The sequence below is a fragment of the Hippocampus bargibanti genome, linkage group LG09 (genome assembly GCF_051943395.1).
Source record: "Hippocampus bargibanti isolate YZ-2025 linkage group LG09, ASM5194339v1, whole genome shotgun sequence".
Taxonomy (NCBI): Eukaryota; Metazoa; Chordata; class Actinopteri; order Syngnathiformes; family Syngnathidae; genus Hippocampus; species Hippocampus bargibanti.
The window spans coordinates 14,812,799-14,832,098 of record NC_142742.1 but is presented as its reverse complement, the minus strand read 5'-3'; the positions used below and the strand labels follow the sequence as shown (position 1 = coordinate 14,832,098).

Below are 19,300 nucleotides of genomic sequence, written 5' to 3'. Positions count from 1 at the left end.
TCTTGTGGGAAACACACCAATAAGACCTGCTCCTCCGTGTATTTAACCTACATTCTCAATCAAAGACTCCCACCTACTGTTGCCGCAAATGACAGATCTGAAAATGAACTTAGACAAGAGGGTGGTGAACTGTCGACACTTCCAAGGAGGGGTCTATCCTTTGGATGGAGCCAACGTTACATTTGAATTTTTTTGTCTTCATGAGCTACAATTAACCTTGGCATAAGTGTGGAAAAACCGAAAGAGTAGGGCATAAAAAGGCAAATCCACCAGACATGCTAGCGAGGATGAGGGAGACATCTGTGCATCTGAAATGTAGAGCAAAACTGCAGTAAATAGCCTGCTGGTGTTACCACTCTGTTTTTGATGGCTATTAAACTTGCGAATGATCATACTCGAGATGCAATGTTCCTATCAATGCTGCTGCGGTGGGTGACCTTCCTTTGCTTGGAGGTATCCATAATCCCGGTGCACATGCAAAGCTGGGGAACCAAGGCAGCGACCTTGTCAACCCAGTAAACTGCTGACGAAGGTAGTACAAAAACTATGGGGACGACAAAGGGTCTATGTGGGAAAAGAAATCCACTGACAGTTCAAAAGAAGACCCCTTAATATTTCAGCACTAAGCGACACGCGAATAATTGTTGGCCCAGTGAGGCTGTATGCAATATGTGAATAATAAATTCAAATGAATAATGCTCCATGTGGACATTATCCATATCATTCAACGCAAATGTCTCTATTAATTTGTGGCTGTTTTCAATCTTTCTCTCTGTCAGCCAATTAATGGGCAGCGCGTCAAGCTCCATGTCAGGTACTGACCCATTGGAGAGTAACAAAAGGAGGTTAAAAAGTGGAACAGATATTTTGGTCCCATTTCAACACTTATTTTAAAGTGAACTGCAACTGAATTATAGGAGGCCGTCACTAGCAGCCATTCAGACTGTTTTAATTCAACATTTGATTTGTTCGGCCCTTGGTTGTGGTTCATTTTGGTTATGCTGCAAACCTCAGTTTCGAAATCAGTTTAATTGTGGTGTGTAAAAAATCCCGGCTGAATTTGAAGAAACTAGCAAATCGTATTTGTCCCATAGCGACATGGTGATCTCAAAGTCGTGTAGCTATGTAGTTATCAAGTCGTACAATAAGAGCACATCTGATGTTAAGATAATCACCTTCGTGGAGCAAACATTACAACACAATTTTGAAAACTGCTGCATACGGCTCGAAGAGGAAAACCTTTTTATTTTTTAACTTCTAACACGTCCAAACCCTCAGGCGTTTAATGTGCTGGCACGGGTCCCCGAAAATAACTTTCCCCCGATCCTCTTGATACCACGTTTGACCCGTTTTACGAGGCAGGAAGAGGTTGAGATGAATTGCGGTGGCCCATCGAGTGTGTGCACGGTAGGAGGTGAGGAAAAATGTGCGGTCCCGTGGAATAAATATGCGCTCGCCACATTGGGTCATCGCAACGATATCCATCACAGTGTCTACCACTGCATGGTTTCACCATCCTGAGTTTAAGAGATAATACTACATTCATACTTGGAACACTAACTAACAACATAGCTGAGAAGAAAACCAAAGTATAAGTGAGGTGAATGATTTTGCATCCTCCCTGGACAGTCACCAGCTCTAATGGATGTTTAATGCGGCATCAACAAATTTAATTTAGGCTCAGCTCGTCTGGCCTGTGGACTGTGTTAACTCATGAGGCGAACATCCGTAGGGCTTTCCTCCTCCGAGGCTCAGTTACCTGGCTTGAGCCACCCGGTGCAACCATTTCTCAAGACCGGGCTGACGACCAGCAACGACAGGCGACCATCTGTTGGAAGTAGGCCTCGCTCTCAAATCAGATCCATCTTGTCATGAAGCAGCCTTTTGCCCAATCCTTAAAATGAGGCTTCGCCACATTTTGCTTACTCACTTGTAACAAGCAAATGTGTAAGACATCTTGAAAAACGTAATATTATCAAATTAAGCATGTTTTTCCAGAATGTAGCTATTTTTTGTATCAGTGATTAACACTGCCTGAATGGTTATTTCACTAGACACTCTTAAAAATGTTATATTTTCTCACAATAAAGAAGCTGCCATTTGTGATCGTCACAAACTTGAACTCTGAAAAGGTCAAGTGTGATGTAAACTTGGCCAACCATTTTTTGAGTTACACGTACAGCTAAAATTATTTTAGGCATTATTTCCTTAGTTTTCTCAAGGCAACCCATCCATGGTAATTGTGAGACCCATAGCCGCTCTCTAAACAACAACAATGCTTCTGTTCGGCAATCTGAGGTGAGTGATGTCAGAATACTTGAATACAGAAGATTACTTGAATACGGAAGATGTTAAACAAACAAAAATCCTCACAGTTGTAAAACAACAATCAAGTATTAGGCCTTAGTAATGCAGAGTACTCAAATGTAAGTAGTTGAAGTTGTGTTATGTCTGAGAAAAAAAGTGGCATCAGTCCATCTAAGGTCCTCACGAGGAGGAAAGTTTGACAAGGCGCTTCTCATTTTGCCTGTGCAACGTTGTCTACATTGTGTGCAATTAAAGATGCTAAATCAGCTGTCACAATTGGTCTTGGGTTTGATAAATTACATTGTGAGTGCTGAATCACGTGCACTGCTCCCTGAATATGAACTGCCAGCTTGGCAGAAGTAAACCTGGGTACAGCTAGTTAGTTGAGTAGCTTCCACATCGACGTTATTTACAGTATGTGCAAGTTCCCTTCTGTGTTTGCACAACCTTTTATAAAACAGGCCCATAAATTTAGCAAGTTTTGAAGATGTATGTTTTGTGCTTCTTTCACTGCATTAAGTTCTTCACATCAGGTTTTTGTTATACAGTGATACCTCGGCTTACAAACACTTTAGCTTACGAACTTTTCGCCTTACACTTGATCCACTTCCTGAAATATACTGAAATAAATTATATCATCTGAGTCAAAATAAAAACAGAAATCAAGTCGAGTGTTGAATGAAATCTATTTCACCCAAATTGTATAATTCACTGCAGCCAATTACGTGCAAGGAAAAAAACAAATCATGGGTTTCAATTCTCTACAGGTGGCAACAACCTCAGCCAAAAGGTACAATTCCATGAAAACAGTTTGTCAATAATACATTTTAACCGATGAAGATGAACATTGCAAAATAAGAAAACCCCTAACTTTTGTAAGTATCATATTTGTTTTAAATTTAGATGGCTAAAATAGATAGGAAAAAAATGTAAACCAGGTGGGCACAAATGGCGATGAAATATCGAACTCTAAGGATTACACAAATTCAAAGATCAGGCTTTGGAAGAATGTATCAGATCAGTGACTAAATAAATAAACCCAATTCAGAAACGGGGGGCTCAGGTGTGATCTGCCTCGGGTGTAAGCCGCTCGAGAGCCATCAAAGCATCCAATCGCGACTCTCCAAAGGCCCCAAGTGCAATCTCAGTCACTCAATAAGACTCTCAAGCAGCTGGGAATGAGGAGAACAAGGCTGACAGATAAAATAGGGAAGTCTAGGTAACCCTCCCCCATGTCAATACTGTATTGGTAACAGTAGCCATTAATGCACAGTAGATGCAACAATTCCTCCCTCATTCCGTCTGGTGAATATTCAGCAAATCACATTTGGCCATATTTTTGGTACCCTTAATACAAATTACACCGCAATATTGTATTTTTAAATATTTTATAAAAAAAATAGTAAATTGTGCTTAAAAAAAAGAAAAAAATCCATTTATTTCATTGTCATCAAATGGTGAGTATAGTTCTTGCTTTTTTGAATGTTGCTGTGCCGATGACCATTTTGTGTTTGGGAGCCTTTTACTGAGCGAGTTGCTTGTTCGGTAGCCACAAAGGGACATATGTCTTCTTGTGCCGGTCCCAAGCCCGGATAAATACAGAGGGTTGTGTCAGGAAGGGCATCCAACGTAAAAGCTTGGCCAAAACAAACATGCACCTCCGAAGATGGAGGACACTGATTTGCTGTGGCGACCCCTTGAAGGGAAAAGCCGAAAGGAAAAGAAGAAGATTCCATTGTTGGTTTCATGTCCAGCACCAGAGCCTCTCCTGCAGAATTTTATTGGATACTGAAAAGGTTCATTGCTTTTCCTGTGAGTGCACAACTTCAAACCACTTCCCAAAATTGTCATACATCATTAATTGCCATATGTGTAACGTTGCACTTGCTACAAGCTGAAAATCACCACGAGAAACACAGAGTACGGCAGAGAGAAACAGTAGCCATTTAAACCCCACCCCGACTCCCTCTTGTGCGATTTTGAGACCCGTAACAGTTTTTATACAGCTCATGTATTAAATCTCATTTGGATTTGATTGCACAGGTATTTAAGCACTGTTCTTACCAGATCGTATAAATTATTCGGCAGTTTAAGAAGAACTACAACTCACAGACAGCAGGACAACGAGGCTCGGGTTGAGGTATGCCAAGAGCACACAAAAAGAAAGACCTCTTGTGTATCAATTTGAGCAAATCCCTCTTCATTAACATAAACGGTGAGACCGGCGAAGAGATAATGCCCACAATTACATTGTCTATAGGTGTGTGGCACACAAACACACTTGCCCATTCAGTGAAGTCGATACAGTGATACCTCGGTTCTCGACCATAATTCGTTCCAGGACCCTGTTCGAAAAGCGATTTGTTCGAACACCGAAACCATCTCTTTGCTCCTGTCACTTGCAAGTTGACAGCGGGGGGCGGGACTGCCTCTCCCGGCCGCCCTCCACCTGCTGTCAATTCTCTAATCACAGGGAATTTATACGGTTCGCGATCACCTCGCCAATGCCGGATGATTGACTCACCTCGCCAGCGTACCTGGAATCTTGATTCGATGCGCGAGTGTATCCGGTCCGAGATTTTTCCCTGCGTCTGGTAAATTTATGTCATCTTCCGGGATTCCGTAATTTTGCACCCTCATGTGGCATTTGCTTTTTGGCGTAGTAAGCGGGTCGGATCACCCCCTGCCTTCTTACTCGCTGTGTTTTCTTTTATTTGTGAATAAACATCCTGCTTGGGTAGTACATCTCTGCCGCCTGCTTTGGGATCCCAAACATTTCACTACGTTCCGACGAGTCAGCTGCCGTCACTCTCGCTCGGAACGTGACAGCTACGGATGACTCGGCTACAGGATGTTCTTTTCTCTTCAAATATCTATCCAATGACACTTGCTCTCACTCCCACAGCCACATCACTAGATTTCACAGCCTCCTTATTCTTTAATATCGTACTGATCGTAGATTTCGCCATGGTGTATTCCCTAGCCAGATCAGACACTCGCACACCTCCTTCATATTTTGCAATTATTTCTTTCTTAAATGCAATAGTTGTACGCACTACTTTTCTTTTGTCACTTTTAGCAGCACTTACTTTCTTTGGAGGCATGATTAGGGGCGAAAACTCTTCGTATACCTATATTAAACGCTAGAGCAAAACGCAGCACGTCCGCAAGCGACAACAGTTGGTCACGGAGAGAGCGATACACCCGTACGCCGCTCAGCACCCCACCCTCGCGTACGCACTCACGCGTCGTATTGGCGTTCGAACACCGATTGCTGTTCGAACTACGAAGCAAGAATTTCTCGAATATTTTGTTAGAACTCCGATTGGTTCGAACTGTGAGACGTTCGAAAACCGAGGTTCCACTGTATTTTACCATTTTATTCTATATATTCTTTTTGGGGGGTTATACACCGATACCACAAAATATGCCTCTTGTCCTCATAAAAAAAACTTGTATCCTCATAAAAATATATTACAGAAGTAAATAACCCAAACTCAGTCAGGTCAATCAAGTGAGGTTATTATTTTTGTAATTTTTTTGGGAGTGGGCCAATATTTTTTTCTTTTCAAAATGGATGCCTTCGCCCAAAAGAGGTTGGTAAACACAGCCTGGAAAGAACCTGCATATTCCAGTTTAAAGGCTTGAAGTCTTGCTGAAACGTGAAGGCACTCATCAGTGCATAGAGTGCTTGAAAATTAATTTTCATGAGTAAGCTGAAATGTTTTGCTTGCTAAGCACTGGTCCACTGTTTTACATAATGCTCCTCTCTATAAGCGCCACACAACAACTACAACATATTTCTTGCTCCAAAGTTTCAAAAAAATAGAATTCATTTTCCTGACAGAAATGTTGATTGAGAATTTTTGTGTACCTTTTTATGGCATAAAATAACCACGATGATCAAACATTTAAATGTTTCTACATCATTGCAAAAAAGGGTTACTATAAGTCAAGTGAAAAAAGCAAGCAAAACCCAGTAGCATTTCAAGATTAAACAGGAAAAATGATTGAAATGAGAAATATGTTGAAAAAAAAAACTAATAAAATACTTCATGGAGGCAATACATAAAATCATTTTTAACAGAATCAAACGATGAGAAGGTTTCTTCAGCCGTCATCTGTACAAAAGTGAAGGTTTCGGACGTTTCGCCTCCTATCCAAGAGGCTTCGTCAGCGAACTAAAGTCTGACTGGTCGTATCGGCCCCATTTATATATATCCCTAATGTCCAGACATGGTGGCGCCGGACACAGCTATGATAGGTCCCTACTCTCAGGTTGGGAGGGGCGGGGGACCCCTCCCTGTGGCCCCACTGATTGTTCCTACATTCCTGACTAACGATTGGCCTATTACCCCCACTGCCCCCGGTATCACCTCATAAGCATAACGACCCTCATCAGCATTGCGAAAGTTGCCTAACCTGTTTTGCCTCAGCAGGCTATTGTATGAACGATCCAAATTGAACCTCACCCCACCAGACCGATTTAACGAAGGATTTTGTTGTTTTATAAGAATCGCTTCTTTTACGCCCCTTTCAAACCATCTATGTTCTTTCGCTAAGATTTTAACCTCATTGTCGTCAAATGAGTGGTTGCTAGCTTTTAGGTGCAAATGTACTGCCGATTGAGGCCCACTAGTATTATCCCTGCGATGTTGATAAAGTCTTTTTTTGAGAATTTGTTGAGTCTCCCCAATGTACTGCTCTTTACAATTTTCATTCTTACAATGTATGGAATAAACTACATTACTTTGTTTTTCATTTGGTAGCCTATCTTTTGGATGCACTAATTTTTGCCTTAACGTGTTTATCGGTTTGAAATAAGTAGGAATTTTATGTTGCCAAAGGACTCTTTGTAATTTTTCAGAAAACCCTGCAATGTACGGTACTGCTACTCCTCTCCTTTTTGAATCTTGAGAATTATTGGTTTCGTTCGCTATTCTTTCTTTCTGACATTTGTTGAATGACCACTGAGGGTACCCACAGTTAGTGAGTGCTCTCCTGATATGTTTTGACTCCTTTTCTCTACCTTCAGTGCTAGTTGGTATTAGTTTAGCCCTATGCTGGAGGGTTCTGATAACTCCTAGTTTATGTTGTAAAGGGTGGTTAGAGTCAAAAAGTAAGTATTGGTCAGTGTGCGTAGCCTTCCTGAAGACTTCTGTTTTTAGCGCTCTGTCCTCTTTTATAATTACTTTACAATCCAAGAAGGCTAGTTGGTTCTCTTGAATGTCCTCACGAGTAAATTTAATGTTGAAGTCTACAGAGTTGAGGTGATCTGTGAAGGATTGAATTTCTTGTTTCTTAATTATGACAAAAGTATCGTCCACATATCTAAACCAGTGTCTAGGTTTTGTCCCTGGGAAGGATGTGAGGGCCTGTTTCTCCATCTCTTCCATGTAAAGTAAACCTGAGAGTAGGGACCTATCATAGCTGTGTCCGGCGCCACCATGTCTGGACATTAGGGATATATAAATGGGGCCGATACGACCAGTCAGACTTTAGTTCGCTGACGAAGCCTCTTGGATAGGAGGCGAAACGTCCGAAACCTTCACTTTTGTACAGATGACGGCTGAAGAAACCTTCTCATCGATGGACCACTCCTGTACGACTGAGAGCTTACACAGACGTAACAGAATCAAAGCGGTGGATTCAAAATGTATCAATCGCTTTTTGACATGGCTTAATCAAGTACATATATATTCTACTACAGTTTGAACATCAGGGGTAAATCCCACAATTACTCAAAAATAACCTACCTATTTTTTATCTGTTTGTGTGTTTGCTTGTTTTTCTGCCCCAGGGGCATGCTGGAGCCGTGTCCCAGCCGTCCTTAGGCCGTAGGAACGAGACACCATGAATTGGTTGCCACACAATCGCAGGGGACACGGAGACAAACAACCACCAACACTCATACCAAGGAACAATTTTGAGCTGTGGTAGGGAACTTTGGTTCCTCGAGAGCCATATCATGCCTGTTAAACTACAACACACCTGATTCAATTGTTTCAGGCCTCTACAGAGCTTGATCAATGACTTCACCATTTGAATAAGCTTTTTGAAGTGAAGAGATCTAAAATAGGCAGGATATGGCTCTTGAGGAACCGGAGTTCCCTACCCCTAATGTTGAGTGTTCCATAAACCTGGCATGCATGTTTATGGAGTGTGGGAGGAAACCAGAGTACATGGATAAAGCCCATTAAGGCACGGGGAGAATATGCCAACTCCACACAGGAAGGCAGGAGCCGGAATCGAACCCTGCACCTCTACATTGTGAGACCGAAAATGGGCATTTGGTGGGTGATTTTGATGAGCCAACCACAAGTGTGGTTCTCAAGAAATTACAGTAATGCATATCACCTATGGTATAGATAGAATGAGAAAAATATCTAAACACAATGCTCTCTTAATTACCTAATAAGGGGCTGTGCTAGACCTCTTAGTTTGATTTGCATATTTATCCCTCGTTCACAAGGACATTGGTAATAATTTTATTTGAAGAGAGGAAGAACCTTTTCTGTTCTCACATTACTGTGCTCCAGTGCACAAGCAGGGTACATGAAGGCGTGCTCGGATGAGTTTGGTGTAGAAGAACATGACCTTAAACTCCTCCTCATCATCATCATCAAACACTTCTTGGATGAACAAATACATAGATTGTTAGCCATGCCCTGTCACTAAACATTGTAATCTCTGACCTCACCACTGCTCTTCTGTAAAGAGTACCAACAAACACATTCTCAAGATCGAGAAAAAGTCTCCACAAAAGCAGAAGGAACTGAAAAGGAGGAATAACACTATTTTCATTCGCTGTCGGCGTAAGGGCCCGGACTACCACAACTTAAGTCCATATAGAGTGTCTAGGGCTTAGTACATAAGGTAACGCACTCTGAGCGCGGTGATCTTTTATAGGGCACCGGCACCAGGGGGTCTACTCATCAAAGCGCCATCATCCTTCCTAATGATATCATTTCTACCAAGTGCCCATTAAAACATTTAGAGCGGGAAAGATGCCCTGTATGGGCATGTGGGAGGTGCTGAATCATCCACAGTGCAGTGTGATGCCTCTCTAATCGTTTTTATATGGATCATGTTTGTGTACATTCATAGCACAGCATGCTGATGTATATTCATTGTGGGTGATGTCAGACAGGAGTAAGAGACAAAAGAGTAAATAAAAGTAACGTGCTAAGTGGCAGCTGACTGTGTAAGCAGCGGAGCCATCTCTTCTCAGAGAATGACAAATCAGCCCTGGTCCTATTCATTCTGCCTCATTTTGCTCCTCACAGGGAATGATTTATTTATGCAGTGTGTCCTAAGCACCACAGTATCTTCAAGGGAGCAAAAGTCCATCCCTGACATGAACTTTATACATCTCCTTTAATTCAGGAACTAAAAAAACAGTATTTCATTTGTAAGAGGTTGTGAGGAACCTCCCAAGTCTTTAAGGCGGCTTCTTCTTCTATAATCTCAAGATAAATATCTTGATGCAGCTGTCTACACACCAGCATCAATGCCTTAATTTATGAGCCTCTCTGGCAAAGCTTTTTATTTCTTGATTCGCCCTCCAGTCTTACTATAAATCCGAACCCTGAAAGTAAAGCAAAAGCATCTTGCATTTGTGTGTTATGTAAGCGTCTTGTGTCTCCTTCCTCGGCTGATCCACACGGGCAGAAATGGGGCCTAAAAAGAATTTGGGCCTCATTACGAGAAGCAACGCGAGGGTGCCACATCTCAAATACCCACCAGGCATGATTACAACGCAGAAATGGTCCAAAGACAGAAGAGAAACAAAATTGATTTAACACAGTCTTAATGAAGCCTTGAAGCAAGAAGCGTAAGGGAGGGATGAATGACATGACAAGGGGACTTGTGATGGGCACATGGGTCCAAATGTAGGGGGGTCACTGATTTATCATTGAAGTCCAAAAACGGTTCACCAGGAACAAGCATGAAATAACAACTGGCATTGATGGCCTTGCAGCTAAAATGATGCAACTGATTGAAATAAACACTGAGCTTTCAGAAAACAAACACATGAAGAAATCAAATGAGCTGTGAAAGATGAAATGCTATTTTCAGCAGCACGCCCCTAAGGAGGCATGTGTGGATTTTCTATGCTTAAGCAAACACATTAGACAATGATTATTGAAGGGGCAGCAATCAAGCAACTCCACAGAGATTACTGAACAGAGTACCTCAGTAACAAAATATACAAAAAGGTTACACTTCGTTTGACACACTGCACTGAAAGTAAAGACGGACTAATCTTCAACTCTTTCTTACCTTTGGTTTGGGGACAAAGGCCTTTCCGGGGATGGTGAAACATTGGCGGACGGTGCAGAGATACTGCGCCATGATGGAGAGACGGCTCCTCTGTTTGCTCTTAGTGCTGGCTGTCAATCTCTGGTTGGAGAAGGCAATACACAGAAGTATTTACTGATGTGTGTTTGACAAGACACAGTAACAGGGTGAGCTCATTCAACATTTCTTTGCAGTTGGAGTTGTAACCACACAAATTGAGGAAAGTAGGCATACTACATGCTTAAAAATAATAAATGATTACTCAGTCATGCATTTAGGGTCCGAATCGAGGTGGGTATTGGGGGTGGTGGTGGTGGTGGTCGACTCATTTTGGTTCGTTATGAGATTTGTGATGAACTAATTCAGACTATTTTTATAGTTCTCATACACACTCATACACACATTTGCCAATTCAAATTTATGTTTGGCCCAAATATACTTTGAATATACGCTTCTACCAGGACTCTCCCAGATGTGAAAGCGGTCTCCAGACACAAGGACAGACAAGATGTAACTCTCGCACCTGTGCAACCTCCTTCTGAAAGGTGAGCGTGAGTTGGGTGCGTCCAAAAGCAAAAGGACCGGTCCTGTTGGCTATGTTTTCCAACCACCTGATGATCAGTGGAGTGGAAACACTGAAGGGTAAATTGCCTATGATGTGAAGGTTTGGTGGCTCTGTAAAACAAAAGCACATCAAGGCTTACATTATCAGGTATCATGTCATTGCCTGGCAAAACAAATTCAAGAACAGTGATGCCTCTGAAGTTGAACATACAAATAAGAGTGCGTCAGAAAATGTACTAGGTGTACGGAATAGAAATTATCTGTGTTTAGTAAGGTGACCTGCAAACTCCCACAATATCCGCGGTTCGAGTGGCTGTTTTTGTTGCATATCAGCAAAGACTGATTCCATGTTGACTGTGTCAGGTTAATTGTTATTTATGTAGTCCATGGACCACCCACTTAAAGCACAACCGACACCGTTTTTTTGTTTCCTAATTGACATACAAAAAAACGTTTTATAGCATCTAAAATATCCAAAACACGCAGGCTGATATTTTTAGTTACATGCAAAACACCAATAAAAATGACTTAAAGTGTACCAAAACTGCCACAAATGAGCTCGAAACTGGGGAGATTCTGAAAGTCCCGCCCCCTTGTTCATGACGTCACATCAGGATACTCCTTCACAAACTGCCTTGCTCCAGAATCAAAACAATGGCTTCAGAGAGTTCAGATTCGCAGAAGATGCTTTCTTGTTACTCAAAGTGGATGTTTGTCCAATCGGTTTGCTCCACTAATATGGCGATTGCTCTCTTTCACCAGGTGAGCTCACAGTTAGCATGCAGTGTGACTAAATGAGTAAACATGAATCAAACTTCCGCTATCCAAGCGCCGAATCGCTAACTCTGGTTAGCTTCCTCGTTCGCCTTCGCTAGTGCTCGACTGCTCTGCTCCGTTGGAAATGGGCTGATTTGTCCACTGGGAATTTGTGTAAAATTACACCTTCTTTATGCGTGTTACTACAAATGGCTGCGACACACACATTATTTATGTAGTTTTCCTTCTAATTTCGCGATCAACACTGTGTTTTCAGACAAAAAAAAGTACCCAACATGCATTGTGTGTCGCTTTCTCGGTCAGGGGCGTTTCGAATGTGACGTCACTTCAGGCATCGTCATCAACTCAAAAGCAAGACTTCTGGAATATTCAGCACGAGTCTTAAAACGTAAAATATAGCTATATGCAGTGGAATCTTTGTAAAATATGCTCAGTGGAAGTCATTTGAAGCCATTTTACAAATTATGGACAAATTATGGACACAACTTGACAATAAATCAAAATGAGCAGTGATAACTGTAACACAGCATGACATTAGTAAAGTAATCTCACCCGCCTCCCATGGCTGACAAATGCTTCCTGGGAACCCTCTGTCCATTCTGTAAGTGAGAATGTCACCATGGACAATTCTCAACCTGCCTGGTGCAGCTTCTGACAATAGCTGAGGAGAGAGAAAGAGATCCAATTACAAATATGGCAGAGCATTTACTGAAACGATGCAGCATAATCAGCCCCCCATCCTTGGTAATGGTGCAGCACAAGAAAACAGATGAATTCAAACGTGTTCAAAAGGATAGAAGCACATGTTTCAGATTCCTCTCTACGATAATGCGCAATGACATTGATCCATATTGAGGGGAGAGAGTCATTTACCTTTAATCCAGGAATAAAGCGTGAATCTTTCTCCACCACGAGCAGGTCCGTTGCCCCGGCATTCAGAATGGACCGGGTCAAACCCCCAGGACCCGGTCCCACTTCACACACATAGGCATTGTTCAAATTTCCTGCCTGTCGTACTAGCTTGTCTGAAAAGATGGAGATGGATGATTAAATAAAGGCCGTTCTCCATGTAATCAGTGAATAGCATTCTTTTTTGCCTAATAGCAGTCATATATAATGCAAATTGCACAACTTATTCAATTCAAAAAGCTTTATCAGTACTGCATATCCAAATTTAGATGAATAGAATGTGATGTAGCGATATGTGCTATGAAAATGAGATGCATTAATCTGACGGTCACCTTGTCTAATAACAGAAGGGCGCATCAGACTCGCAGTGCATTACATATAATTATATTAAGCTGATGACTAGCTTTATTCATTTTAGCAAGAGATCTCCTCAACATGACCCAAACAGGAAAGCCTGTCTGCTTTAATTCTGGAAACACGGTTGTGTAGAGCGGTGCAGTCAAGTGCACTGGTGTAGATAAAATAATGAGGAATAGGAAGTAGCAGGTATTGGTGCATTGCAGATCGACTAAGAAGAGTGCAGTGTGTATGGAAGTATGACCAACCTGTGAGCCTTAAATCCAAAAGAAAGTTTTGGGAAAGCTGTTTCTCTGCTCTCAATCGAAACAGCTTTATGATCTCGCTGACAGTGGGCAAGGGGGGCAAGCGGAAAGATGCAAGCTTTCCAGAGGCAGCCATTTCATTTAAATACACACTAAAAAGCAAGAACAAAAACATAAGGGAAATTCAGATCCATTTTCCTCACTTATTGCCCGGAAGACATAACTGTCTGGAAATGCTAACATAGAAAATGTGGACCCTCAAATATGATCACAGAGACAGAATTTAGTATAGAAGACGTCCACTATCAAGGCCTGTGCACCATACAAATAATTTATGGCGGCATAAATTATAACCCCCCCCCCCCCCCCCATCCCCACAGAAATGTGAAAGAGCTAGTCCTAATTTTGTCATAATTCCCGCATGATTCTCTTGACATTTTTGCATGAATTAAGAACTTTGTTTGCAGGCGTGAATTATGTTTATATTTCCATCTATGAGGATTGATTTTTCTCGCGTCTTCACACAGTGAAGATTATGCATTTCCGCCCAATGTCCATGTGCGCCGTCTTGTGGAACAATAAAAAAAACACCGAGTGCGGTACATTCCACAGAAGTGCACAGCGTCCAAAATATTTTCAATTTAAAAAACAATAAGAAAAAAACGAATGAATGAATTTGAAACCCGTTGTTGAACTCGTTCAATGGAAACGTATGGAAGAAAATAATTTAGCCACGGCTGTTAACATTGACTGGACGACACGTCGACATCAGCAATCAAGAATTTGCTATACAAAGAACTATCGATTAGTAATAAGCACAAGTATGACATCGATCAGCTGTGGGACGTACAGGCATTAGGCGTATTCTGTAATAAGATTATGATTGCATTACAACACGTCTTGTGTGATAAATCGGGTTATATTATCGCATGTTGTTATTTTATGATAATGGTTCTGCGTTTTGTTACAACTGTGGCTGTTGTGAAAGCGCTATATAAATAAATATGCATTGGATTGAATTGAATTGTATTAGCAAAAGGTAACTAACGTTGACTCCTCAATCATTCGCCAAGAGCTCACGATGGCGATAAATGGGCAGGATTCGCCAAATCGAGTCCGGCGGAAGATTAAATTAACATTTTATACAAACAATCAAAGTCAAATAAGACATGACCCACGCGTCTCACCGCTGCTGGTTTTCTTCTTCAAGTTTTCCGCATTCGTCATCCATAGAGGACGAAATAGCAAATGAGATTGCAAGATTCGTAAATTCCACCAATGAATGGGCGTAGGCGGGATTCCAGGGTTGCTCTTCAACAGTCGTTCGTTGTTGATGTAGTAACGATTTATGGCCAGAAGAGGGTGGTATTTAGAGACATTGTTGTGTGTGCGCGTGTACGTGCATGTATCTGTACGTGCTTGTACGTGTGCGCCAGCGTGCCCGTATGTGCATGTGCGTGCATGTGTGTGTGTGTGCGGGCATTATAATTTCGATGTATTTTTAAACATAATTTAACGACTAGATTTGTTTGTCCCATGGTATCAATGTCCAGTCATTGGCTGGCAACCGACCTGCAAAGTAATCAGAAAATCGATGGCTGGATGGATACTCCACATTATAAAATCATCACACAAATATCTTTTTTTAGTATCTTTAAATACTGAAGATCTTCAGATACTTTTTAGAATCTTTAGATACTGAAGATCTTCAGAAACTGAAGATACTAAAAGGAGAGGAGAAGCAGTACCTTACGCTGAAGGAGTTTCTGAAAAACTACAAAGAGTCCTTTGGCAACACAAGATTCCTACTTATTTCAAACCGATAAACACTTTAAGGCAAAAATTGGTGCATCAAAAACGTAGGCTGCCAAATGAAAAACGATGTAATGTAGTTTATTCAATACATTGTAAAGATGATAATTGTAAAGAGAAATACATTGGGGAGACTACATAAATTTTCAAAAAAAGACTATCAACATCGCAGGGTTAATACTAGTGGGCCTCGGCATTACATATGCACCTAAAAGCTAGCAACCATGTGTTTGATTACAATGAGGTTAAAATCTTAGTGAAAGGGGAGTAAAAGAAGCTATTTTCATGAAACAGCAAAAGCCTTCACTAATTCGCCATGGTGGGGGGAGGTTCCATTTTAATCGTTCGTACAACAGACTTCTTATGCAACATAGACTTAGTTATGCTGATGAGGTGATACAGGGGCAACTGGGTCAATCAGGCCAGTCGTAGACCTCATACTCAGGCAGGACAATAGAAGTGATCAGTGTAGCCGCAGGGAGTAGTCCTCTGCTCCCCCCAACCTGAGAGCACGGAGCAATCATAGCAGAGTCTGGCACCGCCACGTCTAGAGAGTAGCGATATATATAGGGCCGAAACTACGAGTGAAAGACTAGTTCGCTGACGAAGCATCTTGGATAAGAAGCGAAACGTCTGACAACTTCAAAGAAGTACAGATGACGGCTGAAGAAACCTTTTCTGTCACATCCTGATTGCCGTCAGGTGCGAGTCCCTCCCCTCCCTGCTCCTCCGGGCTCGCACACCTGATCCCCATCCCACTAATGTGTCCTTCTGACTATAAAAGTCACCCGGTTAGGCTCGGTATTTGCCGGTGTATTTCCTCATTTGTGACTTTTCGCCTCACCGTATGCAAGGTTGGTCCCGCTCGGCACTTGCTGCCTCGCTGTTCTTTTATTGTCTGTTCTTCCCCATGCGTGTCTCAGTAAAGCCTCTTTTGAACCAATTACTGTCTCCATCGAGTATTTTGGATCCAACTCCCCGTTTTGTCGTACGAGATCTGTTACCACACCTCGTGCGGACGTGACATTTTCATCGATTAAGTCATAGCGGATTTATGTGGGACAGGAGATGTGAGACAATCTCTCCGTCAAGGGATGCTCCAGCTACATGTTTGCTTGCAACATTTAGCTTGTAGTCAACGTGCACATTCCACCATGATGTCCCTGATCTACTGGTGAAGAGATGCTTTGATCCTCTCCTCTTTCATCTGGAACTGCTTCGTGTAACAAAGAGGGTACAGTAAGTGTTTAAGAATGAATGACTCTCTGTGTCTTTGTGTTGTCATGTTATTTAGTTTTTTTGTTCTTTTGACTTCAAGACGGCGCCGCGAGAGTGGCTGCCTTTCCAGCAGCTCCTGAATTTTGTTCTTCTACTTTCATTCCTTTCAGAACTTTGATGCTTTGAAATATAAATTTCTCCACTGCGAGACTAATAAAGGCAAATTCAATCCAAAATAGGGTAAAGTATTACTTAATGTATATCAATCAAGTTAGTGTGGGAAACACTGCCCATGGTACTTGTGGGATTTACAACACATTGGGCCGGACAGGTCACATGCGTATGATATGCACTGTATAAAGAGTGAAATCCAAACAGGCCTCTTCCTTGCTGATTCCCACCACATGACTTCACTTTGGGCTGAGTTTAGGGTGTGGGAATTATGGCCTTCCATCAAAATATACTTCTCATGACCTCATTTTGGATCACCCTTCCTCTTTGATACCACAAGTCCGAAGATGTCATCATAATGAATGTGGAGGAAAATATTGTTTTCCTTTGTTTTGAATAACTTTACGTGACACAATAAGTACAACCCAAAACGTATTGGCCAGTGCTCTGTCTTGTGCTCACACACACGCACACGCGTACGCACACACACACACACACCCACACACAGGCACACACACACACAAAGAAATTAAGTGATAGCCAAGTGACGTCAGAAGTTATCAAGCGGATGGGCTGTGCAGTATGCTTTCACTCCATCAACAACATGACATCAGCACAACACCCTCCCAGGTTGATAATGGCACTACATAGGGACAATACTGCTCTGGGATCAGGTCATTGTGCATCACAGAATGCATTAGTCACATGATATTTGAAAATAACCTCCCAGAGATTTATATAATCCCTGTTTGATACATCTTTTCTTTTGTTTTCCGAAGTTTTTTTACATCATATTTACCATTTTTTTTTCCTCAACTGGAGATGTACATGTACATCAGAGTATTGATCTTGTCGAACCAAATTCTCCTCATCTCTTTACTCTGAAGCAAGCATTCTAACGAAATATAGTCAGTATGTTCTGTTGAAACCAATACAATGGGTGGGTGGGTCGGTGGACGGGTGGATAGATAGATAAATAGATAGATAGATAGATGTCATTCATTAATGGGTCAACTATAGAAAAATATTCATACTTATATTTACATCATCTGAATTGAATCTACACTGCCTTGAACGAAGTCGGACAAATAAACCAGTACACCATCAGTGGCCTGACATCATGGGAGCAGTGTCTTCACGTTGTATATCAGGTCTTTACTCAACACATAGTATGCATCAGAAAAAGTTCAAAATAATCCATATTCTCAGTATAGTTTCTCATGATGTTGACATGTTGGCTTTGCACCCTTTTGTTTGAGCTCATTTGAACAAAACCATGTGTCACAGTTGTGTTCACTGAAAGCAAGTTAATATAACTGCAGAAAAACGAACCACCAGCAGTCAGCCAAGTGAAAAATTGGCGTCACGTTTTGTTGCAAATCTGAAAATCGGAGCAAAATGCTTGGTGGTTGCTGAACAAGAATATGAAATATATGAAGAACAAATAAAGGTGCAGTGCAGTGTACCAAAATGACAAAAATGATGTTTCCTTTTTAACACTCACTGCAGTATACTTTCGGTGACCAAATTATCAGGTGTGATAGCTTAATACATCACAGATAATGTGATGGACTTGAGCATGTACAAAGGAATGGCCAGGATCCCCTGGCACACTTTATCCCAGGCTAACAGGGCTTTGGTTGACTTGGATTGACAAGTTCTGGACTGTCCAGCCTTAAAGGAGGTCTGATCTAATGATATTTTGTTGATAATGTTCCTCTTTTGGACCTATTGAGGCAAGTGAACTCAATGAATTCTCAAGCTCAATGACTAGTATGCTATTGCGCTGACCTCACTGTCTATATTTACATTGTGGCAGAGACAGCGACCAAGTGAAACTACAGAAGTGTTGGAAAGTTTGGCTCATGCTCTCACTCCAAGTCCACCTAAACGTCAGTAGTTGGATGTCTGCTGTCACCGTACTTTCAGAGCACTATGACATGGTTCAGCTGTCATCCCAGGTCAATGGGAAGATTTAGTGGTCTTGTTGGCCGACTAAATCGTCTGAGATTCAGATAACCTCAGCTGCCCACTGCAACCATGCTGGCAAAGGAGGAGGAGTTATATATAGACTGAAACTTTTTCAGCTCCTGTAACTCTGAAGAGCAGAAATGCACAAGATGGTCAAAGGATTTGCAAAAAGGACAGGAGACTGTACGTATATAGTTTTACCTCTGGGGACAAAGTTATTTTCTTATGAGATCAAAACATCCTAACTGTCCTCCTTTTTATGTGAACATTTAGATTCTCATGTAATTTCTGGAAAAGATTACTGTGTTTTAGCATAACTGCATAGGCTGTGGTAGTAAACGAGGGAGCAAGGTATGGAGAGAGGGAGAGAGAGTGAAAAAGAGAGACAGAGAGAAACAGAGAGAGTGTGAAAGAGAGAGACAGAGAGAGAGATTGACAGAGAGAGAGACAGAAAGAGAGAGAGAGAATGAAAGAGAGACAGACAGAGAGATATATATAGAGAGAGAGTAAAAGAGAGTGACAGAGAGATAGATATAGAGAGATCGATAGAAGGAGAGAGAGACACAGAGCGCGCGCGAGAGAGAGAGAGAGAGAGAGAGAGAGAGAGAGAGAGAGAGAGAGAGAGAGAGAGAGAGAGAGAGAGAGAGAGAGAGAGAGAGAGAGAGTTA

At 41.7% G+C, this 19,300-nt stretch overlaps 1 protein-coding gene across 3 annotated transcripts in view; it reads right to left on the bottom strand.

Annotated features, from left to right (window-relative positions):
- The window catches only part of tfb1m (transcription factor B1, mitochondrial), a 62,964-nt gene extending 48,248 nt beyond the window's left edge, over positions 1-14,716 (bottom strand). Inside the window, exons 1-6 of one of the 3 annotated variants that reach the window (XM_089004228.1) lie at positions 14,648-14,716; positions 13,464-13,612; positions 12,823-12,974; positions 12,502-12,610; positions 11,132-11,283; positions 10,591-10,710 (exon numbers count right to left, since the gene is read on the bottom strand). In XM_089004228.1, coding sequence (XP_088860354.1) covers positions 10,591-10,710; positions 11,132-11,283; positions 12,502-12,610; positions 12,823-12,974; positions 13,464-13,612; positions 14,648-14,691 — 726 coding nt within the window. In that variant the 5' untranslated portion in view covers positions 14,692-14,716. Of the gene's footprint in view, positions 1-10,590; positions 10,711-11,131; positions 11,284-12,501; positions 12,611-12,822; positions 12,975-13,463; positions 13,613-14,508 lie in introns of all 3 variants that reach the window. The other 2 variants (XM_089004230.1, XM_089004229.1) reach the window with 2 other exon arrangements.
- Positions 14,717-19,300: the final 4,584 nt, after the last annotated feature.